This window comes from Gymnodraco acuticeps, unplaced genomic scaffold (genome assembly GCF_902827175.1).
Source record: "Gymnodraco acuticeps unplaced genomic scaffold, fGymAcu1.1, whole genome shotgun sequence".
Taxonomy (NCBI): domain Eukaryota; kingdom Metazoa; phylum Chordata; class Actinopteri; order Perciformes; family Bathydraconidae; genus Gymnodraco; species Gymnodraco acuticeps.
Window position 1 is genome coordinate 4,770 of NW_022990336.1, and position 27,969 is coordinate 32,738.

The 27,969-nt window shown below is 43.3% G+C and overlaps 1 protein-coding gene across 1 annotated transcript; it reads right to left on the reverse strand.

The window, feature by feature from the left end:
- On the reverse strand, window positions 1-27,969 carry LOC117550851 (unconventional myosin-VI-like; the record flags this gene model as incomplete). The annotated part of the gene is given in 11 exon segments (XM_034223414.1): window positions 1-130; window positions 3,061-3,138; window positions 5,143-5,273; window positions 10,380-10,473; window positions 11,451-11,489; window positions 15,450-15,620; window positions 15,945-16,040; window positions 17,841-17,968; window positions 22,785-22,857; window positions 25,955-26,046; window positions 27,812-27,969. Coding segments are annotated over 11 exon segments (1,190 nt in total), but the record flags the coding sequence as incomplete, so codon positions are not given.

Sequence of the window (27,969 nt, forward strand, 5' to 3'; positions counted from 1 at the left end):
GTTTGATGACGGACAGCGCGCACCACTGGACCTTCTTCCAGCGGCTGTGGATCAGCCAGGTGTTCACCTTCTTCACCAGCTCAGCCAGGTGGTCCGGGTCCGACTTCATGATCGAATCAAACTCTTTAAACTGAGGGCAAACAACACAAAGAGAGTATGACGGATGGTATATCTGGTTTGCTTTTAACTCAAGTGGAGAGCTGTGTAGAAAACAAGATGGTGGGAGTGATTATGGATTTCTGCCTCTACACTTTCTGTATTAGCCTCAAGTTTAACCTGTTTTATTCTGTAACCTTTAACTGAAGTTATGTCTTCCTTTACTCAAACTGTAATTTAACTTTAAAGGTTAAACGTCTAGACACTTTCTTCCCCAGGTGGTCAGGGTCCGACTTCATGATCGAATCAAACTCTGCAAACTGAGGGAAAACGGGACAATTTCTATTTCTGGTTTGCTTTTCTGTACCTGTGTTTTTAACTCAAGTGGAGAGTGGTATAGAGCGGTGAAGGAAAGAGTCCTACAACCAGGAAGTGAGTCAGCATTTCACCACTTCCTGTTCCCTCGTCTCAGAGCCAATGGGATCTCTCCGTAGGGTTTGGAAAGTATCTGAACTAAGGTCTGTGGTTGAGACGCATTGAAGAGACGGATCACGTTTTGTTCTAGGACATTAAATCATCAGCAGTGACCCCACTGGTGATTTCTGAAGAGTTGACGTGTCTGAGAAACGATGGTTGTTACCAAGAAGCTGAATAGGACTACAGAAGTCGTGGAGGCCGTTGTACGTCATTACGCCGAACACGTGAACACTCCTCTAAGTTAGTTTCTGTTCTGCTTGAAAGCAAGTCCCTGCCTCCTGCAGAGTGTTCAAACAAACGCTTCAACTCGTTCCATCTAGAATCTGTGTGTTTGAATCTGGATCTGAAGTCGGCGTGACGTTGAAGTCGTGCTGCTGGACTCGCCTGTAGTTCCTTTATAGCATAACGTTAGCATTTAGCTTCTGGACATTAGATTTATGATTAGAACATTATGAAAGTAGACGTGTGGAGATGATCCGGCTGAACAAACAGGTTCGTTTTCCACAGACATTATTTCTTACAATATTCCAAAATCCCGTTTCTTTCTTGTCGAGGGAACCAGCAGCTTCCTTCCGGGTGAATACGTCACCCCTGCACCGCTCTATTGGCCTCGAGTTGAACCTGTTTTATTCTGTAACCTCTAACCTGTTATTGACCTTTAAAGGTTAGACGTCAAGACACTTCAGTCTATTTCTTGTTAACTAATCAAAATCTGTAACTAAAGGTATTAAATACATCTAGTGGACAACAAGTTACCTCTGAATTGTAGAGAAGTAGAAGTACACAGTAGCATAACATCAAAATACTAAGTAAAGTACCTCAACACTGAACTAAGTACAGTGAGTACATGTACGTAGTAGTAGATGCTAGCAGCCCGGAATCCACACTTTACATTAAATAAAGCAATCGTAATTCTTTCCAATTTGTTCTGTTTTCCACTTAGAAAATAGCAAAAAGATCATATAAAATATCGTTAAACACCGGATCGATAAGCAGTACGAGTAGTATTACCGTTGACATCTTAACGATACCCATCCCTAGTTTAATTAAGGATGCAGAAACACGCTAAATGGCTCAACTTCCAAAATGCCAATTAACAAACGTTTTATACGGTCTGTGATTTTCACTTCTTAAAGTGACCACTCGATAACTCCATCAAATATCAAGCTTCCCTTATCGCATAGATGCAACCGTACTATACATCCTACAGCTTTTGAAGTGCAGTGCAGCGAGAGGACAGTGAAGCAGAATCATGGCAGTTAATAATACATCATGAAGCCAAACTCTGTCCCCCGCGCTACAGCTGTGGTAACTTCTCAGAAACTACTGTCAAACTAATACAGATTAATATCTATGGTTTGGGGAAATCTATTCCATATTTCACTACGAGTGCGGCAGGAAGCGTTCATTTGAGACTCAGTTCCCTTCTTCCTTCATGCATCTTTCATAACAGAGTTCACAGCAGGCGAGAGATGTGTTGTGTTCGAGTCCTCTGGAAACCTCAGACTGATGACCCTCCGCTGCTGCTTTAATAATGAAGGAAGCAGCAGAGTTCATACCTTTAATATCCGAGGGCCGTGTCCCGTTGGCAGATTACCAAGAAATAACGTCACATGTCTCTGAATATTCTTTAATCTGCACAGCTTTCCCACTTCACAGTACATTAGGGCTGTACCCGAATACCCGAATACACGTTCGTTGGAGTACTATTCGGGTTTCAATTTCATTATTCAGTTATTTGTTTTTTTTCAAATTGAATTTATTGAAATCTCCAATATCAACGTAAGAGCTTGTGCCTCTTCGGGGGTGCTAACACTTAACCATAAACGTTATCGTTTACTTTCTCCGTCTTTATATGTAGATATTACTTTTCCGCGTTAATCTCCGTCACGTTGTTTCCATAGCAACAACAACTTCCTGTCAACAGCGCTAACTCTCCTTCAAAATAAAAGCATGTCCATAAATAGGAAGCCAAGCCAAATTACACTTAAGACAAATACAACTGCAACGAAAGTAACAAACACAATGCGATATATTTTTCTATTTCAAAGAACACAAATTGGGTTACATTAACAAATAACTATAAACAACAATACTGTAGAACAAAATGAATGCCGTGAATACACCGAAACACACGTGTTGAAGCGGTTCGCTGCTGATTACTACACCCCCCCCCCCCCCACGGTGGGCAGAATATTCGCTTTGACCCTAAGGGACATACACTCAGTACTGTGGACAGAGGCATGCTGACTGCCGTGGTCTAATTACTTTTTCAAGACATATCTTGATATTTTATAATAATTCTCTTAAGAATATGAGGATGAAACCCCCTTTTATTTGTCACACACATGTACAGTGACATTTAACCCATCCTAGTAATAGGAGCAATGGGCAGCTACTAGCAGCCCAGAATCCTTACACTACAATACTTATGTTAGCTTGTGCCAAAGGGGAATAAATAGAGGACGTTTAACAAAAAGGACTCACCTTCCCCGGCCGGAAAAACACTCGAGTCAGTCCGAACTTATAGTCGTTTTCATTCAGACCCAGAGCCATGAACAGAGCCTGGAACCAAGCAAAAGGAGCACATTAACATGGGGTAATATCATAATAAGAATAATTCATAATAAAAGTCAGAATTTTGAGAGAAAGTCGGAACTTCGAGAGAAAGTCGGAACTTCGAGAGAAAGTCGGAACTTCGAGAGAAAGTCTGAACTTTGAGAGAAAGTCGGAACTTTGAGAGAAAGTCAGAATTTGAGAGAAAGTCGGAACTTTGAGAGAAAGTCAGAATTTGAGAGAAAGTCAGAACTTCGAGAGAAAGTCGGAACTTTGAGAAAAGTCTGAACTTCGAGAGAAAGTCGGAACTTCGAGAGAAAGTCGGAACTTCGAGAGAAAGTCAGAATTTGAGAGAAAGTCGGAACTTTGAGAGAAAGTCAGAATTTGAGAGAAAGTCTGAACTTCGAGAGAAAGTCGGAACTTTGAGAGAAAGTCAGAACTTTGAGAAAAGTCTGAACTTCGAGAGAAAAGTCTGAACTTTGAGAAAAGTCAGAACTTTGAGAGAAAGTCAGAACTTTGAGAGAAAGTCAGAACTTTGAGAGAAAGTCAGAACTTTGAGAGAAAGTCAGAACTTTGAGAGAAAGTCAGAACTTTGAGAGAAAGTCGGAACTTTGAGAGAAAGTCGGAACTTTGAGAGAAAGTCTGATTACCTAGAACAGGGGTGCCCACACTTTTTCAGCTTGGGAGCTACTTTTAAAATGACCAAGCCAAAATGGTCTACCTACAGGGCCTCTGTGCAGCGAGCGTCGACGGGGGGGGGGGGGGGGGGGGTTGGTGTGTGGGTGCAGCGGCGGAGGAACTGTGGCGCGCTTACACCACTTGCGCCACATATTGCGTGATCTGCGTGTAGGGAGGGGCGGGCCTGTCTACCTACATTAAAATATTGATATATACTGAGTATAGCTTATGTTGGTGTACCTTGCATAACTGCATGAACCCGTATGGCACAATACAACTCAGTACATTTTTGGTCATTACATCAATTTGATACCCTTTCTTTAGTAGAATTGGATAAATTGGAAGGCTAACTATGTCATCAGCTCGCCGGTGATTAGCAGCTGGCGCGGTTGACCGTGCGTGGTGAACTCCGTGTTAGAAAAGATGAGACTCAGACTGGCTAACCTGCACGTCTATCAAGTGGCAAATGCCATAATTAGGGTGGATGATAGGCTAACTTTCTTCTTTTCTTCTTCCAATGCCATGCGATCTACCCACACTACCTTTACGATCAACGTATTGGGCAACCCTGACCTACAAGAACCGGTATTCCTCCATCTTGTGACTGTGTAACTCCCTCTCTTGGATATCAGCATGTGAATGACACTGTTCAGGAACTACTTGATGCTCTGTGTTAGGGAAATAATTGTCCTAGACTCCTAGATATGACGTGCATGACCAACCCTGACGTCTGCTATCTCCTTTAAGGAGATAAGCTGCTTTAGCCATAATGTTGTTGTTCCCATTCTATGACCGGGCAACCCTAGGTCACAGATGGTGTATTGTTGTGGGTACACTGAGACGCTTCCTTCTCGGTGTTTGTGGACTCCAAGGTGTGAAATCATCGAGGCCATAAGTGTCAGACGCAAGTAACTCACTGTTCCCAACTGTTTAGGCTATCTTCTCAAATATGTTGATTACTCTCTGCGAAACCAGTTAAATCGGCTGACGAGAGAGAGGCGCTCCAGAATTGACGTGGCAACTCTCCCGTGCAGTCAGATCGTGACTGCTGTGACTTGTGATGTGAATCCTCCGGCCGAACCTCCTAAATAAATCATCAGTGTTTGACATCAAAGCTCCTGCTCTTCCCGTGTCTCTTTCCTGAGTCGATGACTCCCACTGCATTGCTACACAGAAGTTTCCCTTACACTCTGTATGTGATGACTACTTCCGTTCTGGAGAGGATCACAGATACATGGATCCTGAGGATGAAGCTCAAGCCGGGGACCAGGGAGAGTTTTTAAACAGTATGTATGTTATGTCTGAATGTATACAAAAAAAGGATAATAAAAGCACCTTGCAGAAGAGTCGGGGGTCGAGGCGGCAGAGTTTGGGAGGCATGTACTGCTGGTACATGTTGTAGAGCTCGTGGAAAGGAGCGCGGGATGGAAAGCCTCCCTGCATCAGATCCAACACCGACACCATGCCTAGAGGAGAGGAGACACAGGAAGACGGTCTTTAGACAGGAAGCTACTTCAGGTCGACTTAGGCGTCTTTTATCCTGGGGACACTGGGACCCAACATTGCAGCTAAATGCTTCTTTAACTTAAAGCTCAGCTATCATGCTATTTGTAGGCAATAGCACAGGTCTCAGATATATACAAATATATAAAAAACATGTCTATGAAGTGTTTTGCACTTTTGAACACCAAACAGATCATTCTAGCCACGCCTCATATCCCTCTATCTCACTTCCTGTTTTTAAAGTGCTGATTTGGGTATAAAGCTTTAAAGAGGAGGGGTCTGAGCTCATGCGGGACCCGGAAGCTACCGTCTAAACTAAATGCTGCGGTGATGAAACGCCATATCATGGATTATCAAGGATTCTCTCTGAAACAGTCTGGAGCTCAAAGGCTTTCTCTCTTGCCGGTTATACCACAAGGTGAGTTCCTTTCTACTTCCTGCTTCTTCACACACATGCTCTCCAGCACAGGTTAGCTCTGAGTGTTAGTGATGCTAATGTAAACACCGACCATATTACGTCCAACACAGTCGGGCATTGTTTCTGATAGCAACGTTTCTGATTGGGCCGTGGGTCCACATTTCAGATATTACGTCATATCGGACGGAAATCTGGATCAGCTCCGTTGTTCCCCGTTTTTAGAGATTTGGGTACGGAGGAAAAGAGAGAGGGGTTTATTTCCTGACGCTGCGTGAGTTCCCCGACACACCGGGGACACATGTTGATGTAGAAAAGACATCACAAAGTGCATTTGGATGATAGGTCCCCTTTAAACATATATTCAAATATCCCTTCAAAACAAACAGCAGCTACAATTACAGGATAAATAGCAGATTAAATTAAACTCAACGTTAGCCACTATAAACTAAAGTCATACCTGAACAACAAAGGCTGCAGCAGCAAAACCCATGAGTTTATTTATGTTTTACTGCTTAAGAATTCATTGTTTTTGTTAAATAAAGAAATTGTTAATGCTTCCTTTGAAATGACATGGTGTGTGAGTTGTAAAGGATGTGTATGTAATTTCTCCCGTTTGTGATGGGCGCAAACTAACCCAGCTATTTATGTGCTAAAGACAGAGATTTGTAACTTAAAGGTCGCATGTCATGCTTTTCTGGTTCTTACCCGTCCCCTTGTGTTATGAAGGTTTGTCTGCATGTGAACGGTCTGCAGGGTCCCAAACCCTCAAAGTGCACCCTGTAGCGAGTAGAACTCTAACACACAGAAGACCCGTCTGTGCTGCCCCAGAACGCCACGTTGGACATTTCTCTTTTTTCTCCTGGGTACTCTGACGTGTGAGCACCCAGAGGCCGCACCCTCTGCCAGCCTTTCACGAAACAAAGCTTCCCAAACCTTTCAGTGATTCATGCCGGATATGTTCAGCGTAGGGCACGGAAGAACGATGCTGTTCCTACTTTGTTTGGACCAGCGGGAGATTCGGGTACACAACCTGTCAGTATTCATTGTTGTTTGTGTATTTATGATATTTAAAACAAACAAGGTATCTACCACGACTGTTTCAATGGGTAAACGTTTTTCGGGCTGCTACGTTGGGATCACGGAGAAATGCTCTCCGCAGACCCACAGCGCTATAAACCTTTTTCTTATTCAATATCAAGCCACACTTATTGTTTTTACTTCGGCTGTGAGTGTGTGTGTGTGCTCAGGATGAGTTTTGCTTGTTCTCGCTGTATCGCCGACACGTCGCGACCAATCAGAGCACAGTGGGCTCACAGGGAGGGGGGGGGCAGAAGCTCCAACGAGCCGTGTAGGACAGAGAGTGAATACACAGACTATACAGAGACGCTGTGAGAAACCAATGTGAGTTTGGAACGTTGAACAATGTGAATCTATTCTAGTAGACCTCAACTATGGAACTATGATCAGGAGAAATGGCCGTGACACGGGAGCTTTAAGATACCTGCAGTTTGCAATAAGAGGTATTTCGTTGACCATTGCAACCAACAGAGAAACACCACCTGAGACCAAAATCACCAAAAACTGTGACTCAAACTCCACTAAAAAGGTGAAACTGAGAAAGCCCTTTACGACTTTCTCAGTCTCACTCTGTGATATTAAAACGTTCCTCCTGTGTGTTCAGACAAAGCCTCCAGCTTCACATAACTCACATCAGACTCCTGCTGTAATCACGATGTTTCCCAGAGGACTCGGTTATCTGTGTGTCACTCCAGACATCTCATCTGAAAGTGAGTAGGTTCACCTTGGAGCGTTTTTGGGGACACGAAAACCAGATCTCAGTTATTCTCCATCACAAAGTTAGGAATCCCCACTTCAGGCGTACTTAGAAGATGGTAATACGGGCGGGTATTCGCTGTATTTTTGACTTATGGAAACAGCTTTGGTTTCATTCTAGTTGCGGTGATTTCAAATGTGATACTTAGATGAGCCACTAATCAGGAGCAAGTGCATCCAAATCAGACAGAATACAGTTCAGAAAGAGACAGGAAGGGCATTATTCTGTAGCTTCAATAAGGCTTTTCTGTAGGGTTTGGATCCAATCTAAACTATCCATTAGTCCCAGTCCAATACATGTGAAAATCAAATTTAATATGAGCCACTTATCTGGAATAAATGCATCGAAATCAGACAGAATATAGTTCAGAAAGAGACAGGAAGTGCACAGTTTGAAGTCTTTTCAAAGTAAATTGAAGATATTCCAAGTAGAAGATCTTAACTAATCTCTTTACAGAATGTTTTTCCACACAAATGAAAATAAATCTGTATAAATATCTCTCTTGGACAGCAGCAGAAGTGCCTTATTCTGTTTCTAAATAACGCTTTTCTGTAGGATTTAGATCCAATCTAAACTCCATTAGTCCCAGTCCAATGGAAGTGAAAATCAAAACTCATAAGAGCCACTAATCCGGAACAAAAGCATCGAAATCAGACAGAATACAGTTCAGAAAGAGACAGGAAGTGCACATTTTGAAGTCTTTTCAAAGTAAATTTAAGATATTCCAACTAGAGAATCTTAAATAATCCCTTTGATACAAATACATCCGTACACATCTCTCTTGGACAGCAACAGAAGTGCCTTATTCTGTTTCTAAATAACGCTTTTCTGTAGGATTTAGATCCAATCTAAACTATCCACTATTCCAAGTCCAATGAAAGTGAAAATCCATCGAAATCAGACAGAATATAGTTCAGAAAGAGACAGGAAGTTCTCAGTTTGAAGTCTTTTCAAAGTAAAGGAGCAGAAGTGCATTGTTCTGTATCTTTAACAGAGTTTCTCTGCAGGATTTAGAGTTGTTTTGGACACTGTGAACATCCCGCTTTGAAGGCAGCAGAGTTGCCCTCATCTAATCTCAACTCTCCACTATTCCCAGTCCAATAAAAGTGATGGAGCTGCAGAATCTGAGCGGGGCATCGTTGGGTTTCTTGTGGACGGAGGCTGAATCTCTGAGGATATTAAAACGGGATCTCATCATCTCTCTTCCTGCAAAACCTGAGGGGTCGCAGGCACTTTGATTTGGGGGAAAAGATCAAGACAATGGCTTTAAAAGTCACAAAAGTACATCTACGCGGAAACAGCCAGAGGAAGTAGTCTGGGTAACGCTTGTAAAGTGTTGAAGGACTCTTCCTTTTGCACATTTTGGTTATTTTGAGCTTTTCATGGATATTTTGGGGAAAAGTTTAAGAAAATGGCAAAACAATATCTACAAGGACGTTGTGACTGAAGCAGGGAAGGACTTAGTGTGGGTAACGCTTGTAAAGAATTCCACATTTGAGGATTGTGCGGAGATTTCTCTGCAGGTTTTTCTGCATGGCTTCAAAGTCTCAAAAGTAGCATCACAAGATCTTTAAACATCACTCCGGGACTTTATGGTTGGACAAAAAAGAGCATGTTGTCCAGTTAATGCTTGTAAAGCTGTAAATAATACCACCTTTCAGGATTTGGGGAGATTTCTCTAAATATTAAAAGTCCTTTTTTCCTTCAGGAACATTCCAGGAACTCAAATGATTCTTGATTTGGGGGAAAAGACAATGGCTTTAAAAGTCCCAAAAGTACATCTACACGGAAACACAAAGAGGAAGTAGTCTGGGTAACGCTTGTAAAGTGTTGAAGGACTCTTTGAGGATTTTGTTGAGGTTTCTGAGCTTGTTCTCCAAGTAAATGGCTCTGTGATTGGAAAATAAGAAGCATGTAGTCTGGGTAACGCTTGCAAAATCTCGATAGATTATTTTTCCATTAGCTTTTTCATGTTTAAGTCAGAAACCTTAACACAAGTTACTTGATTTCGGGGATAAGTTTAAGAAAGATTGCATTACAATATCTACAAGGACGTTGTGACTGAAGCAGGGAAGGACTTAGTGTGGCTTGTCAAGATGTAAGAATTCCACATTTGAGGATTGTGCGGAGATTTCTCTGCAGGTTTTCGTGTTTCAGACTGCAGGGACATTTCAGAAACCTCAATGCAAGCTTCTCGATTTGGGGGAAAGGTTTGAGAAAATGGCTTCAAAGTCACAAAAGTAGCATCACAAGGTCTTAAAATGTCACTCAAGGCCTCTGTAATTAGACAAGAACAAGCAAGGGAAATGTTGTAAAGTTTTTGAAGGACTCTTCATTTGGAGATTTTACATTTTGCGGCTTACATACTGAATACTGTGGACAATCCCCACAACGACATGCTGACTGCAGTGGGGTTTGAACCTGTGCTCCCCTGATCCCAACACCAACGCACTAACCCACTGCGCCACACGCCTCCCATACATTTCAGAAACCTTAACACAAGTTACTTGATTTCGGGGATAAGTTTAAGAAAAATGGCAAAACAATATCTACAAGGACGTTGTGACTGAAGCAGGGAAGGACTTAGTGGGTGTCGCTTGTAAATAATTCCACATTTGAGGAATGTGCGGAGATTTCTCTGCAGGTTTTTTCGTGTTGGAGCATTTCAGAAACCTCAATGCAAGCTTCTCCATTTCACAGAACATGGCTTTACAGTCACAAAAGTAGCATCACGAGCTCTTCCAAAGAGATGAATCTAAATCAGTCCACAGATGAGTTTGAGGTCTTAAAGTTAGGAGGTAATGTGTGTCGACTGACCGGAGCACTGCAGCTGAGAGAGGATCTGCGCTCCTTCAAACTGGTGGCTGATCATCTTCAGGTTGGGTTTAATGCAGCGGATGAAACTGGATCCCTGCAGCAAGAGAGAGGAAAACAATCAGAGCAGGAACAGCAGGGAGAACACACACTCTCACACTCTCACACACTCACAGATACAAAACACCGTGACTCAGGACATGATGCAGGAAGGTTTTGGTCCCGTGAAATACAGAAAGGTGTTTTACAGGAATCTCATCTGAACAGAAACATCGAATCATGCCGAGGAACACTCACCGTGCAGAAAGAGACACATTTTAAAGTCTTTTCAAAGTAAATGTAAGAAAAGACAAAGAAATCTGTTCAAATATCTCTTGGACATAAGTGCTTTATTCTGTGTCTTTAGTTTCTCTGCAGGATTTAGAGTTGTTTTGGCCACTGTGAACATCCATCGAAATCAGAATATAGTTCAGAAAGAGACAGGAAGTGCATATTTTGAAGTCTTTTCAAAGTAAATTGAAGATATTCCAAGTAGAAGATCTTAACTAATCTCTTCACAGAATGTTTTTCCACACAAATGAAAATAAATCTGTATAAACATCTCTCTCGGACAGCAGCAGAAGTGCCTTATTCTGTTTCTAAATAACGCTTTTCTGTAGGATTTAGATCCAATCTAAACTATCCACTATTCCAAGTCCAATGAAAGTGAAAATCCATCGAAATCAGACAGAATATAGTTCAGAAAGAGACAGGAAGCGCACAGTTTGAAGTCTTTTCAAAGTAAAGGAGCAGAAGTGCATTGTTCTGTATCTTTAACAGAGTTTTTCTGCAGGATTTAGAGTTGTTTTGGACACTGTGAACATCCCGCTTTGAAGGCAGCAGAGTTGCCCTCATCTAATCTCAACTCTCCACTATTCCCAGTCCAATAAAAGTGATGGAGCTGCAGAATCTGAATACAAAACACCGTGACTCAGGACATGAAGCAGGAAGGTTTTGGTCTCGTGAAATACAGAAAGGTGTTTTTTAGGAATCTCATCTGAACTGAAACATGGAATCATGCCGAGGAACACTCACCGTGTCGCGCAGCTTCTCCAGGAGGATGTTCAGCTGCGTCTGTGAATACAGAAGGAGAAGACGTGTGTTCAGTCCCCTATTCAACTATTTGACTTCTTGTGTTTTAATAAATATTGTATTTTGATCTTTTTATTCCAATTCCTTATATATATTTTTTTATTGTATATATCTTTTAAATATCTGTATTTTGTTTCACTTTTAAAAAGAGCCACTGGAACACAACCCTATATTCCCCAGGTTAAATAACGCTTCTGATTTTTAGGAACTAATTAGGCGCGTTCACACCGCAGTAATTTTCCCACTTTAGTTCCGAAACGTTCACACCAAAAAGAGCCGGAACTAAAATGAGTTCATGAGAACCTTTTTACCCCCTTTCCCGTCCCTGCTAGAGAGCAGGTACTTTCGTGGGAGAAAAAGGTTCCTGTGTCTGGCTGGGCGGATTGCAAACCACGCCCCGTCAAACTCCCAAAAAGTGTTGTGAAGCCGCCATTTTATTATCCTCGCATTAGCATTATTAGCATTAGCATTAGCCCAGCGCGGAAACGCAGAGAGACTAACTTATGGCAACACAAAATAAAACATGGGAGCGGTGGAGATGAGGAGGTGTCGGCGTTCTGGCGATTTACTCGGAAGGCTTCAGTAGAAACACCGTGTCCTGATTAAGCTTTAAAAAAAAAAAAGACTTCACTTCCTGTTTGAAACAATCCTCTACTTTGCAGAGGAGGAGTAACTCTTCTGATAAGAGAGACTTCTAGAGCTGCTTCCTCATCATATTGCCTCACATGCAAAATAAGGTAAGTAAGGTAAGTGCTTCATTCATTAAACTCTTTTATTATTCATGAGTCATTAATATCCAAACAAAATGGCCCCTTCAACGTTCTTATTGTTATTATTGTTGTCCTGCATTATTCATCTGTATAAGTGACTGTGGACAGGAAGGGATTCTTTGTGAATGCAAATATGGAAATGTAAATACATGTTTACTAATTAGGGTCAATAGCCTAGCAGCTAGCAGCTATTAGCATATTAGCTGTGTGCTGATTTGTCCACTAAAGACGAAAAACAGCTGCAGAAAAGGACTCTTTAAAGTAGAGACACTACATACTGATATACACCTGAACATCAGAAGGAGAGGACTCTTTAAAGTAGAGACAATACATACTGATATACACCTGCACATCAGCAGGAGAGGACTCTTTAAAGTAGAGACAATACATACTGATATACACCTGAACATCAGCAGGAGAGGACTCTTTAAAGTAGAGACAATACATACTGATATACACCTGAACATCAGCAGGAGAGGACTCTTTAAAGTAGAGACAATACATACTGATATACACCTGAACATCAGCAGGAGAAGACTCTTTAAAGTAGAGACAATACATACTGAAATACACCTGAACATCAGCAGGAGAGGACTCTTTAAAGTAGAGATACTACATACTGATATACACCTGAACATCAGCAGGAGAGGACTCTTTAAAGTAGAGACACTACATACTGATATACACCTGAACATCAGCAGGAGAGGACTCTTTAAAGTAGAATCTCTGGAATAGGACTCGTTGTTGTTGTATTGAGTCTCTGTTATAATAAAACCGTCCTCACTCTGCACACTTTCGGTTTCCAGCCTGAGGACGGCGTGTCACCTCGACTGAATTCAGATTTATCTCGGCTCATTTTCTTTTACCGGCCGCCTCTTCATCTTTTGAACTTTAATCATGGCTCAGGATAAGGAAAGGAGACCCAGGCTTTAGGACAACACTGCAGGTAACTCAGCTCACAGGTAATAAGAACTCCGTCTGCAGCACAAATCCTCTCTGAGACCTTCAATCCTGCACGATATAACCTTTCAGTGGCTCCTAGACCTAATATCACCGACAGAAATACTAGATTTATTAGTTAGCCTATGACATAAAAACAGATGAAATCAGGAAATCTCAATATTTGAAAATTTGAAAACAGCATCTTCTGCTATATTTGCTTTAGCTTAGCGGTGGTGACGTGAAGTCATGTGACCGTGCTGTAGTTCCTTTATAGCTGAACATTAGCCTCCTTTAGCTTAGCGGTGGTGACGTGAAGTCATGTGACCGTGCTGTAGTTCCTTTATTGCTCAACATTAGCCTCCTTCAGCTTAGTGGTGGTGACGTGAAGTCATGTGACCGTGCTGTAGTTCCTTTATAGCCCAACATTAGCCGCCTTTAGCTTAGCGGTGGTGACGTGAAGTCATGTGACCGTGCTGTAGTTCCTTTATAGCCCAACATTAGCCACCTTTAGCTTAGCGGTGGTGACGTGAAGTCATGTGACCGTGCTGTAGTTCCTTTATAGCCCAACATTAGCCTCCTTTAGCTTAGCGGTGGTGACGTGAAGTCATGTGACCGTGCTGTAGTTCCTTTATTGCTCAACATTAGCCTCCTTCAGCTTAGTGGTGGTGACGTGAAGTCATGTGACCGTGCTGTAGTTCCTTTATAGCCCAACATTAGCCGCCTTTAGCTTAGCGGTGGTGACGTGAAGTCATGTGACCGTGCTGTAGTTCCTTTATAGCCCAACATTAGCCACCTTTAGCTTAGCGGTGGTGACGTGAAGTCATGTGACCGTGCTGTAGTTCCTTTATAGCCCAACATTAGCCTCCTTTAGCTTAGCGGTGGTGACGTGAAGTCATGTGACCGTGCTGTAGTTCCTTTATGACCCAACATTAGCCACCTTTAGCTTAGCGGTGGTGACGTGAAGTCATGTGACCGTGCTTGTAGTTCCTTTATAGCCCAACATTAGCCTCCTTTAGCTTAGCGGAGGTGACGTGAAGTCATGTGGACCGTGCTGTAGTTCCTTTATAGCCCAACATTAGCCTCCTTTAGCTTAGCGGTGGTGACGTGAAGTTATGTGACCGTGCTGTAGTTCCTTAATAGCCCAACATTAGCCACCTTTAGCTTAGCGGTGGTGACGTGAAGTCATGTGACCGTGCTGTAGTTCCTTTATAGCCCAACCTTAGCCACCTTAGCTTAGCGGAGGTGACGTGAAGTCATGTGACTGTGCTGTAGTTCCTTTATAGCCCGACATTAGCTTTTTACTTCTGAAAAAAAAAAGTTCTGATAGATAAATTGACCCCCTCTCATGGAAACAACACTTTTCTTTGTGAAATGTCACCGAGTTGCTCCATAAAGCAGCTTCTCTGTTATTATGCAGCTTTTTATTCTGCTTCACATGTGCTCTAATGCGTCATCACGCCACAGATCTGAAAACAAACACGCAGCTTGGATCCTCGATCATACAGAGAAATATAAAGAGAGCAGATAACCCGGGGACATCTTTTACAATGTTCACAGGATCCACGGGGTGTTTGATGTTCACATATTTTACCCTCTCATGCGTATAGAGGGGTTTATATGTGTGATACGTCGCTGTATTGACGTCATCACTGAGGGTACACACACACACACACACACACACACACACTTTGATGTGAGCGTTATACATTCATGAAAAAGTGTTTTATCCAGGTGAGATTTTTTGTTTTTCTTTTATCTGACTGATATGGAGGAGGGACAATGGAAAGAGAAAGAAGAAGGGGAGCAATGGGGGGAGGGCATTTATTATATATATTGTAGTGCGAAGTGCATATTTAAACTTTAACGTCTCATTTTTAATAGAAAATATTTGTATTATATTTTATTGGAAATGTACTTTTTTCAGATTATTTAATTTAATGTTTAATTTAATGGACATTTTACATTAACTTCTTGTGTTTTTATAAATATTTGTATTATATTGAATTAAATTATATCATGTATTGGACATTTTTAATATAACTTACATTTTATATAAATAGTTGTATTATTTATTTATTCTACCTGAACTTCTAGTGTTTTTATAAATATTTTTAAATGTATTTTAATTGTATTCTTACCCAAATTAAAACAAATCTTGAGTATTGTGTTGTTGCACGTGTGAATAATTGTATTCAGTATTTCCCACAGTTCCAGAGGGTCGTCCTCTCACCTTGAACTTGTTCCCGACGCTGATGAAGCCCAGTTTTCCCGCCTTCTGCTTCATGTCTTTGCTGTTGTTTGAATTCTCGAAAAGCTCTCGGACGAAACGGTCCTTCGACTCGCTGATGAGACACTCGAGAGACATGTGCAGCGCGTCGTTGTTCTTCTCCACAAACCCGGTCTGAAAAACATTTTAAAAACAGATTAAGAAACTAAACATCATGCACTTGCAGAAAAACACTCAAATATACAATGCAGTAAGAGCTCTAGACATAATCAGTAAAACGACATCCATAGAAACTCCCATGCCACTAAGGATGTTCTAATTCAAATAATAAGGAAATCAGTGCAACAACAGTGATTTCTGACTACGTTTAAACGTGCCATCATCTCATTGGTCCGTTTCTTTACTCCTTAGGGTTTTCCACATTGCAGTAATCAAAGAAAAGCAAATACATCACTGATGTGACATTCGTTTCCTGCTGCAGGAGTTCAGTGAACGCACCGTTTCGTAGCACACGGCTCCTGCAAAGTGTCTGATAATAAATCCTTCATCGTCCCTCACGTTCCTGTGCACCGCCAGCTTAGACTTCCTGGGTACCTGAGAGAGAGACACACACACACACCAACACACACACACACACACACACACACACACACACACGTTAATTCCCACCCCGTCAATCACTCTGTGCTGGAAATGCAGATTAAGAGTCGTGTTGATTAATTTCACTTTAAGCTACAACAACATCACTCAAAACTGTATTTATGGGCTTTATTCATAAGACTAGAAACACTTATTGGTATGTCTGTATGTTGACACTTTAGTGTGTTTGAATGAAAACACATCTATTACAAATGAACCTTGGCAATTCAGTTATTGCTGGAAAAACAAGAATAAAAACCACGAAGCACTTGTCGAGTGAATTTGAAGCTGGGACTCAATATATCTGCATGTTCCTTGTTGTTCACAGTTTGAATCTTTATTGTTAAGTCGCTTTGGATCAAAGCGTCAGCGAAATGAAACGTAATGTGAACATGTGTGAAATCATCTCATTTCTGTGACCTGTATGAGTCTCTGCCTCCTAATCAGCTTTAATTTAACCCTAAATATATTACATTTAGATATTTATATTAATGCTGTCAAAATTATCGCGTTAACGGCGGTAATTAATTTTTTGAATTAATTGCGTTAAAATATTTAACGCATTTAACGCATGTGCAGAATGGCCCGCCCCATACGTGCCACCAGTGGCAGCGCCAGGGTCTGGCTGGGGTAGGCTACACCCATACCAAGAAATGGCTTAGCCCCACCATGACAAATGATGTTAAAGGAAGCAAAATAAAGTCCTTCAACTCGCGCGGAAGAAGTAAAATTGCACAGACAGCCGTTAGTCAGATTGATTTTCAGCCACTTGTCTGGAAATACCGAAGACTAGAAACGGTTTTGAAAACTTTTGTCACGTAGTGATCGTCTTCTCAATAGAACATCTTTGATAATGTCTTCTGGCCAATCAGAATCAAGATAACGGCGTGGTGTTGTTGCAGGAAGTCCCGACGGAGAATACTTTTGCTGTAGTACATCTCTATACACATCGATACAACATTACGTGTTGATAGAAATCAACACGTAATGAAACGAGACCCCGGTTTGATGATTGATAGGTGTGTGGGCTGACTTTCATTTTGACACACAGAACAATGTTATAATAAACATAGATACTGTATGTTAAATGGATATATCCGCCTTCTTTCATTTATCTTTCCATTCCCACAACAATATACATAAAGAAATGGCATATTTTGGACATAGTTCGAATGGTGATTAATCTGATTCATTCATTTTTAAACTGCGATTAATCTGATTAACATTTTTAATCGTTTGACAGCCCTAATTTATATATATTTGTTTATACTTTTCCCTGTGGTCTTTACAGATTTGAGAGCGACTTAACTCATTGGTTTCTCAACGTAACTACACCAGACTGACCACTAGAATCAGTCCCATTCAGGAAGAGGACTTCTGTCAGTTATCATTCTCGGTCCCAGCAATACGAAACTGGAAGTCTCGACCAACTCAAATCAAAGACAAACATATCCCACATTTACAGCTCACTTAAAAACATGTGTGTTACATGTTGTGATCGTGGACCCCTGGTTGCTATATGTGACATGTATGTAACGTGTGCATTTTATCCTTCTCTTGTATCCTTTCGCCTCTATCCACTTCTCTCTCATCCTTTCTTTATAACTAATGCTGTTGATGTGATTTTAAAAAGGTGTCTGTTATCATCTGGAAATGAGCAATGTTGGCTAAAGCTGCTCCATTTACAGTTCTTTCTGACAGTTTCAACGGGGACTGTCCAGGACACCATAAACAAATACTCTACACTAAACTCACGGTGAGGCGGAAGTGGTTCTTGTGCTTGTTGTGCACGGTGTCGGTGAAGTGCTGGTCGCTGGGCTGAGGGAGGCGGTTCTCCTCGTCCAGGATGTCCAGCACGCCCACCATCTTCGCCTCCACCAGATCTGTGCAGGGAAACAGGAGAAGCATCAAATGTCTTCGTCCAAGACCACAGTCAAGAAAGCAAAGATGCAAGTGATCGTCAAGTTCCATTACACGGCAGGAAAGGGACAAGTCCTTAAAGACCTGAGTAAAGACCAACAAGTCCTAATTAAAGACCTGAGTAAAGACCAACAAGTCCCAATTAAAGACCTGAGTAAAGACCAACAAGTCCCAATTAGAAATAAGCTATTTGTGACTTTCAGAACTACAAGACCCAAAACAAGACTACAAAAAGCCAAGTCTCACATTCAGATCCAAAAGTTATTTACAGTCAAGGTCAACAAGTTCCATGTTATGTCCCAATTAAAGACCTGAGTAAAGACCAACAAGTACGAAATTGGAGACGAGTCCCACGTCAAGACAGACAGAAAAGTAATTTACCAAATTGAGACAAGTTGCCTAAAAAATACAGACAAGTCAAAAGTCCCAGTTAAAAGCTCAGTAGTTTTGTGACTTTCAGAACTGCAAGACCCAAACCATCTCTGGAAGAGTCCAGTTACGAGTCACGTCTCATGTCAAGACCAGAAACCAGAAACAAGATCTAAAAGTCAGAGGTCAGTACCAGAGTCAAGGTTCACACCAAGTACCATGTACAAGTTTAGAAGGTCAAGTCCCACATAAAGTCACATGTCAAAACCACAAAGTCCCAATCTAAACAACCAGTCCTGCCAAGTTAAGAACTGGAAAAACCCCAAACAAGACGATTAGCACAATGTCCTATAACAAGACCAACGAGTCCCGAATAAAAACAGATTGTAAAGTTGGTCCTAAAGCAGCACCAAGCTGAGTTACTGGTAGTTTCATAATGCATGATGCACAGATGGTGCTAAATAAATAACCATTTCCAAATGTGTTTTGTGCAGACAGGATATTTTCCATTAGTTTCCAATCTTTGCTAACATTTCTACTTTGTCTTGCACGCAGTCATGTCTCTCCTGTCTGTACAGATTTAATTCTCTGCTACATAAAGTGCGCTGTTAATGTCCTCTCTGCTGTTTGTGTGGACAGAGTAGCTGCTAATCGAACAAACATCCCAGTGATCCAGTTCATCGGGTCAGTGACCACAGCTCAGAGCTACAGACTGTATTAAAGCATCTAATCTCGATGCCGTTCAACAGAGCTGGACATCAAGCAAAAAGCATAATTAAACCTCCTTCAATCTGTAATCCCCCTCACGTCCATCTGCCTCCGTGTTTATGAAGACACGTTGCAGGCAGGCAGGAGGTCACATGCTCTTTGCTTTGTCTGTTCATGACACAGCGAAGAGGCTCGGAGGTCAAAACTGTGTAGAGGGCTCCGAGCCAGCAGTACATTAAGAGCCATCATGAGAAGCACTCTGCTGTTAGGGGCTTGTAAACACAACTTCTACTCATGGGTAGCTCCACAAGATTGGAAAAAGGAAATAAAAGCAGGGCTTCACAAAGCAGGAGCATTGGAAGTTATAGAGATTAGGTGAAGTCAGACTTAAATATCAGATTGATATTAAAGTCCAAAGTCAACCTCCAAGACTTTAGGACACCAAACTGTTGAAGTTCTGGTTCAATGGAAATACTTTTAAGTCCCAAAAACACCAACTAGTAGAAAGTAAAAACAGGGGAAGTACCAAGTCAAAACTGAGAGTACGGACCAGCAATCTAACAACAGGACAGGAAGGTCAGCAAGACTAACAAGCCCTGATTGAAGACAAGTCCAAAAGTCCCAGGTCAAGACTTCTGTTAGGGGCTCGTTGCCACAAACTTCTGCTCATAGATAGCTCTAGAACAGGGGATATGGGCAAATGGCTGCCCTCAGATTAATTTATCACAACGTAATTAATTAAAAAAAAAAAAATATATATTTTATTTCTTACTTGTAGTACTGATACCGTCCCTAGACTCCTAGTTACGTCGTTCGGCAGCCAAATACCGCAAGTAATCTGTGAGGCGTTTGTGTGTATTGTGTTTGTTTCCCTGGAAACCCTCACAAAGAAACCCCGGCTGTTGTTACGCCTGCTGTGACGTTGAGTTGCCGCTTGTAATTATGCCGAAGCTTCAAAGCTGTATTTATCATCTGAATTTGGCGAAACAAGTTTAATATTCTGAAAGCCAAGACTTTGTTTAATTGAAATCAGATGAAAACCAACTGTCACGGACCCTGCCGTGTTATCTATGATTACTACACCTTGCATTCATCATGTCAGCGGGAGGGAGGGGAGCGGCGCAGCGGAACAGCAGAGTGCGCGAGGGAGGGGGAGCGGCGCAGCGGAACAGCAGAGGGGAGGGAGGGGGAGCGGCGCAGAGGAAAGCAGAGCGGAGGGAGGGGGAGGGAGAGGGGGTAGAGGCGGCGAGAAAAGCAGAGTGCGGAGGGAGGGGGAGCGGCGCAGAGGAACAGCAGAGTGCGCGAGGGGGAGGGGGAGCGGCGCAGAGGAACAGCAGAGTGCGGGAGGGAGGGGGAGCGGCGCAGAGGAACAGCAGAGCAGAGTGCGGGAGGGAGGGGGAGCGGCGCAGAGGAACAGCAGAGTGCGCGAGGGAGGGGAGCGGCGCAGCGGAACAGCAGAGCGAGAGGGAGGGGGAGCGGCGCAGCGGAACAGCAGAGTGCGGGAGGGAGGGGGAGCGGCGCAGAGGAACAGCAGAGTGCGGGAGGGAGGGGGAGCGGCGCAGAGGAACAGCAGAGTGTGGGAGGGAGGGGGAGCGGCGCAGAGGAACAGCAGAGTGCGCGAGGGAGGGGGGAGCGGCGCAGAGGAACAGCAGAGTGCGGGAGGGAGGGAGGGGCGGCGCGCGCAGAGGAACAGCAGAGTACGGGAGGGGGGGGGAGCGGCGCAGAGGAACAGCAGAGTGCGGGAGCGGCGCAGAGGAACAGCAGAGTGCGGGAGGGAGGGGGGAGCGGCGCTGAGGAACAGCAGAGTGCGGGAGGGAGGGGGAGCGGCGCAGAGGAACAGCAGAGTGCGCGAGGGAGGGGGGAGCGGCGCAGAGGAACAGCAGAGTACGAGAGGGAGGGGGAGAGCGCGTGCAGAGCGCAGAGGAACAGCAGAAGGGGGAGCGGCGCAGAGGAACAGCAGAGTGCGGGAGGGAGGGGGGGGAGCGGCGCTGAGGAACAGCAGAGTGCGGAAGGGAGGGGGAGCGGCGCAGAGGAACGCAGAGTGAGGGAGGGAGGGGGAGCGGCGCAGAGGAACAGCAGAGTGCGGGAGGGGGGGGAGCGGCGCTGAGGAACAGCAGAGTGCGCGAGGGAGGGGGAGCGGCGCTGAGGAACAGCAGAGTGCGGAAGGGAGGGGGAGCGGCGCAGGGAACAGCAGAGTGCGGGAGGGAGGGGGAGCGGCGCAGAGGAACAGCAGAGTGCGGGAGGGAGGGGGGGAGCGGCGCTTGAGGAACAGCAGAGTTGCGCGAGGGAGGGGGAGCGGCGCAGAGGAACAGCAGAGTGCGGGAGGGAGGGGGAGCGGCGCAGAGGAACAGCGAGTGCGGGAGGGAGGGGGAGCGGGCGCTGAGGAACAGCAGAGTGCGGGTTGACCGGTGTCTGTGTGGACACTCCCCTTATTGTGCATCAGCAGAGGCTACAAATGCCTAGGTTCAAGTTAGTCGACTAACGTCTGGGTTAGTGTTCATGGACTTCATGTGTATGTCATCTAATGGTTCATCTCAATGCACACACATTTTTCCGTCCTTTCCAATAATTAAATAGTTTTATTCCACTGTTTAATAAACCCGTTCAACACCAAACATGCCACTTCTAAAAATTAAATAACGTTTCTGTGAACTGATATTTGTTCAGTGAGCTTAGTAGAGGATGTTCCCTTTGATTGTAAAAATGTCAATGAAGACGTCAGACTTAGTATATTTGTTAATAATTACATACAACACATGGAATTTGTGTGTGTGTGTGTTTCCAAGTGAATCTGCGGCCCCCCTGGTGGCCAGTACATACATTCTGTGGCCCCCACCATCATCCAAGTTGCCCATCACTGCTCTAGAAGATAGAAAAGACACTCAAGAACTCTTTATCTGAGAAAGTTATAAAGATTAGGTGAAGACAGACTTAAATATTGGCAGATCAAATATCAGACAGATCAAGATTAAAGTCCAAGTTCAAAGACTTTTAGGACCAAACAGTTTGAAGTTCGGGTTCAAGTCGAAGACCTTTAAGTCCTAAGAACACCAGTACCAGAAGTACCACATTACGTCTGAAGTAAAAACAAGATCTACAGATCCGGGGTCAAGGTCTAAAAGAAGTCCGGAGTAAAGACCAAGAAGACCAGGACAGAAAGGGGGGACTCAACCCCAACAAGTCCCAATTTACCAGTTAAGGCAGAACAGAAAGGGTAACATCAGGAAGTAGAGTAAACACTGACAAGTACAAAATACCCCAGGTTAAGATCTAGAAGACAGGAAGGCTGCAAGACTAACAAAAGTCCCAGTTTATTTATATGTATTGAGACTTCTTGCACTATTTTTATTTATTATATATGTTATTGTTTGAGGAGCTCAGGTCAGAAGAATTTCATTGCCATTTCTACACTGTAGCTTTGAGCATATGACGATTTATAAAACCTTTGAATCTTTAAGACAGGAAGGATGTCAAGTTAAGAACAACCCAAAACAAGACTAGGAAGTCACAAATCCAGTCCAGTCCTACGTCAGAGGGAACAGTTGAAGTTTCACGGTAAAAAACCCTGGTTTTAATGTGTGGTTAGGAGTCGAGTGTTTGTCTAGCGGCTGTTTGTTATTGACCTTACACATGATTAAACAATCCCAGACACATCATCAGTCTGGTTCTCCGAGCTGCTCTGAGTGCTCTGCGTCTTCTTACCTATGCAGTCCTGGTTGTCGACGTAGTGGACCTCGTTGACTCCGAGACCCTCCCTGTGGTACAGCTCTTGCTCCTGGAATACAGCGGACAGGGTTTATAATGAGAAGCCTTAACGATGTGCTCTGCTAACGAGCAGCAGGGCGAGTCTGCGCTTCAGCCTCTTCCCGCTCTCTGCTTGTCACGCTTTCAGGCAAGTGAGATTAAGGTGCTTCATGCTCCACAGAGTTATCCGTTAAGGTGGCAAATATATTCAAATGATGGGTTTAGGCTCAAATGAGACGTCTAACATTTGGAGACAGGAGGTCAAAAGACGATCAGAGTGAACGTCCAAAATATCGTTACGGTTTTAATGATAGTTCAAGAAGTTCAAAACAGGTCCAGTGATCAGGTGTATTTGTAAATTATCTAAAACTTAAACTTGTAGTTTAATAGAAGAAAAACCGTGATTTTAGGAGTCTAATTATATAGAGGCGAAAGTCCCTCCCTTTCCGATGTAAGCTCCATGGGACCTTATTTCTGAAAAAAAGTATGCATTGAAGTCAATGGAGAGAGAAAGATTATCTTCGATCCCGTTTGAATTGTGCCACAAATTACACATATGATGTTTGTCAATTTAAAGATAATTTTGCAAGTCAAGAAATGTAGAAGTCGTTAAACTGTGAAGTAACACTTTCTTTGTGTGAACCGCTCAATGAACTACATCTCCCGTCTCGCTCCACACACCCCAGACGGCCGTCACGTTGGAACATTTCACTTCTTTCTCTCAGAACGAGGCGGAAAGTATTAAAAGAGGTGAAAATCACTCCAAGTCTGGGGCTCGTTGAGAGCTGTGCATTACACACAAGGGGAGTTAGTCGGTTCCTGAGAGCCAGCACTGCGGGACCGGGACTCTGGGATCTGTAGTCTTTCTAGTTGTGTATTTTTCATAGTCTTATATTTCAACAGTTTTACGACAAACTGACTTTTTTGACATGGAAATTATTATTTAAGATTGACAAACATCATGTGTGTAATTCGTGGCACAATTCAAACGGGATCGAGAGATCATCTTTCTCTCTCCATCGACTTCAATACATACTTTTTGCGAAATAAGGTCCCATGAGTCCCACCGGAAGGGGAGGGACTTCGCCTCTCTATTCGAGGAAACAAACATTTATCTGTTTGGGCGAGAGTTCAAGATGAGGAGTTTAGGGTCAAATGAGGCGTCTAGCATTTGGAGAAAATAGTCAACAAGACGATCAGAACGACTGTCCGAAATGTCGTTAAGGTTTTAATGATGCTTCATGTTTAAGAGGTTCAAACAGGTCTGGCTCCAGTGATCAGATACTTATGTAGAGATAATGTTTTCAAACTGTAATTGAACTAACAGTGACATTTCAGACCTCGGTGTCGTCAACTTAGCAGCGTTTTCTTGTCTAATTGTATTAGAAAAAGGCGGCTTTTATGCACGATGTTACTGACAGATACATCTGTTTGGCGAGAGTACGAGATGAGGAGTTTTAGGGTCAAATGCATTTGGGGAAAGGAGGTAAAAAGACGATCAAAATGAACGTCCAAAATACCATTACAGTTTTAATGATGCTTCATGTTTAAGAAGTTCAAACAGGTCTACAGTGATCAGATACTTATGTAGAGTTAATGATTTCAAACTGTAATTTAACAAAACATTTCAGACCTTGGTGTCGTGAACTGAGCTGTGTTTTTATTACATTTTGTTCGTCTAATGATATTAGAAGTGGTGGCTTTAATGCACGATGTTACTGACAGATACATCTGTTTGGGCGCCAACATCTCCGAGTACGAAAACAAGACAACACTGACATTTCAGACCTCGTTGTCGTCAGCTGAGCTGCATATGTCTTCATGTTTGTGAGTCCAACGCTCTCCAGACAGAAGTGAAATTATATTAGCAGTGGCGGCTTTTATGCACGATGTCACGGACAGATACATCTGTTTGGGCGAGTACGAGATGAGGAGTTTAGGGTCAAATGAGGCGTCTAACATTTGGAGAATAAAAGGCAACAAGACGATCAGAACGACCGTCCGAAATACCGTTACGGTTTTAATGATGCTTCATGTTTAAGAAGTTCAAACAGGTCTGGCTCCAGTGATCAGATACTTATGTAGAGTTCATGTTTTCAAACTGTAATTGAACTAACAGTGACATTTCAGACCTCGGTGTCGTCAACTTAGCAGCGTTTTCGTCAATTTTGTGAGTCTAATTATATTAGAAAAAGGCGGCTTTTATGCACGATGTCACGGACAGATACATCTGTTTGGGCGAGTACGAGATGAGGAGTTTAGGGTCAAATGAGGCGTCTAACATTTGGAGAATAAAAGGCAACAAGACGATCAAAAGGAACGTCCAAAATATCGTTAAGAAGAACAGGTATGGCTCCAGTGATCAGGAGTAATTGATCAGTGGCTCTGGTTCGGTCAACGGAGCAGCATTTATTTTTCTTCCGTGAGTCCAAAGCTCTCCACACAGCAGTGAAATGATTATAGATGCTGCAGCTTTCTGAGCACTCGACTGCCTTCTGGTTCGTTATGTGAATACCCGGAGTTTACAGAGAAATGATATATCGAGCATCATTATTTTCAAAAAGACGGCCTGTAATGATGTTTGGGGGCTGAAGACGTCTGGAGAGTTTCCTCTGACTATAAAAGACCCAAAGTTAACAGAAAGCAACAACAACTCTCTTCACTTCATTCTGCAGCTTGATTTTCATCTAAAAAGGTATTATTTTCAAACAGAAACACACTCCCAGGAAGGAACCATGCTGGCTTTCATTGAGATAAACAGTAATCAGTGAAATGTGCACTTTCAAAAAAAATGTTTTGGGTGGAAAATCTTCTTAAAAAGTGTCGAAGCTTTTACTCGGCAGAATGTGGAGGAGGGACACGCTGTGACTGTGACACGCCGTGACTCTGACACGCTGTGACTGTGACACGCCGTGACTCTGACACGCTGTGACTGTGACACGCCGTGACTGTGACACGCCGTGACTCTGACACGCTGTGACTGTGACACGCCGTGACTCTGACACGCCGTGACTCTGACACGCTGTGACTGTGACACGCCGTGACTCTGACACGCCGTGACTGTGACACGCCGTGACTCTGACACGCTGTGACTGTGACACGCTGTGACTCTGACCCACAGACCTCACCTCTTTCAGGATGCGCTCGTTGAAGAACTGCTGCAGCTTCTCGTTGCAGTAGTTGATGCAGAACTGCTCGAAGCTGTTGTGTTCAAAGTACTCTGCAGGAACATCAGAGAGTTAGAGAGGCTGCAAAGCACTCAGAAGATCTTAGGAAAGCACAGCGTGAAGGCTCTTTCAGTGTCCTTCTCTCATCTTATTGCAGTTCTGATATTTGTTTCTGCTTCTACTAGTCCATCCATTCCTGCAACAGGACTGTGTGCATTAATAACTGTACTGCTGTCACATGGCACACTTCATCCTGCACGGCTACACTTATAAATACTTCTGCTACGTGTCTACTTGAATGTCAAAGCTGCCTCTTTAATTCTATATGGTCACTGTTACGGCCGCCGCCTCCTCTCTGCCCAGTAGCCTTTCTCTAAGTGTCTGCAGCTGTGTGTTATATGTATATGAGCCGTGCCGTTGCCCTGACGCCATTGGACGCCAGCTTCCTGTCCCTCCCCGGTAGGCGTGACCGAAGATCTGGACTCTCCAATCCCCGCACATACCTCCCGGGGAAGACACAGGCCGTTTCTCAATGTCGAGTAAGCATGCTGCAGAGCCACTATTTCAAGTATACTACGTCATCGAGTGGCCGAAGGACTGTTTCAATGCCCAGCATTCGGCGCCACTCGATGATGTAGTATACTTGAAATAGTGGCTCTGCAGCCGGTGTACTCCACATTGAGAAACGGCCGATGTGTGCACCTCAGTTAGTCGAGAGAGGTCTGAATCTGTGGCAGACGTCTCTCGGTACTCTCTCCGTATATTCTGTGCTAGTTCTGTTAACGGCGGTTAAATAGGTTGCGTGAGTATTTGTGTTTGTACTTGTTGTAACTGTCTTCACTCTCTTATGTGCAACATTAATAGGGGCGGAACTAATCTGCGGTGTTTTGTGTTACACCTGTTTGTTTAATCGACGCACTTGACTGCAGAGCAACGCAGAATGTAAATAAAATCTAAGGAAACTAATGGGAAAATGCAGTTAAAGATATCAGCCCCTCTAGATGACTAGCAGCCTACGAGGTACGTTTTTGTGCTGGTTGTTTGTCTAAATGTGTGTGGTTGAGCTGCAGGTTATATGTATGTGTGCTATGCGCTAGCTTGTGCTACATGCTATTGTTAGCTTGTGCTACTTGCTGTGTGGGATATGTGTGCCGTTTATTGTTTTATTTAGCGGCATTAACAGTGATGACATGCATATATTACATATTCATTTATTATTTACCTTTTTATATATTTGTTTGTCTTACAGTTCTCACGGGATGGAATAGGTCCCACAAGAATAAACCCCGTATTTAATCCAGACCTCAGCCTCGTGTCATTTACTGGAGGGAGCTACACTTGTCACTGTTCATCTTAAAGAACAACGTTAGCTGTGTTTAACTCGTCTCCAGGCTGTGTTCCATAACAGCCTATTTGTGTTCTTCTTCCCACTTTAGAAGTGAGGTTTTCTTTTGTTTATTTGTCTGTTAGCTATTTTGTTTGTCTAAAACTTGTCAACTCTTAGAGTCTCCCTTAGTTCTTTTTGTTTTGATTGTTTGGTGCCAATTTTACTGAGCCCTTTTCAGTAAACAACTTCCAATTCCAACTGGTTATGTTATTTTCCCCGAGCCGGGACGTAACAGTCACTATATTTAAAACAAATCGATGTTAAGCTTAAACCGTGCTATCTTGTTTTCTTGTGTTCTCTATTAATATGAAAGATTAAAGTCATTTTTTAACCTGCAAGACTATTCTCCCCTCTTCATGCTGCTGTAACAGAGTAAAGTCCTCTTAGTGGGACGAATAAAGGGAACCTGACTTTGATTTTCGGACACTTACCAAATCCGGCGATGTCGAGGACCCCGATGAAGTTGGCGGAGGATTGGAAGGGGAAGCACTGGTTGGCGCGCGTCACCACGTGGTCGAACAGCCGGCTGTAAACCGCCTTCGCCAGCGCGTCGCGGGCGTTGTTCGCCTGCTCCACCTTCAGAGGAACT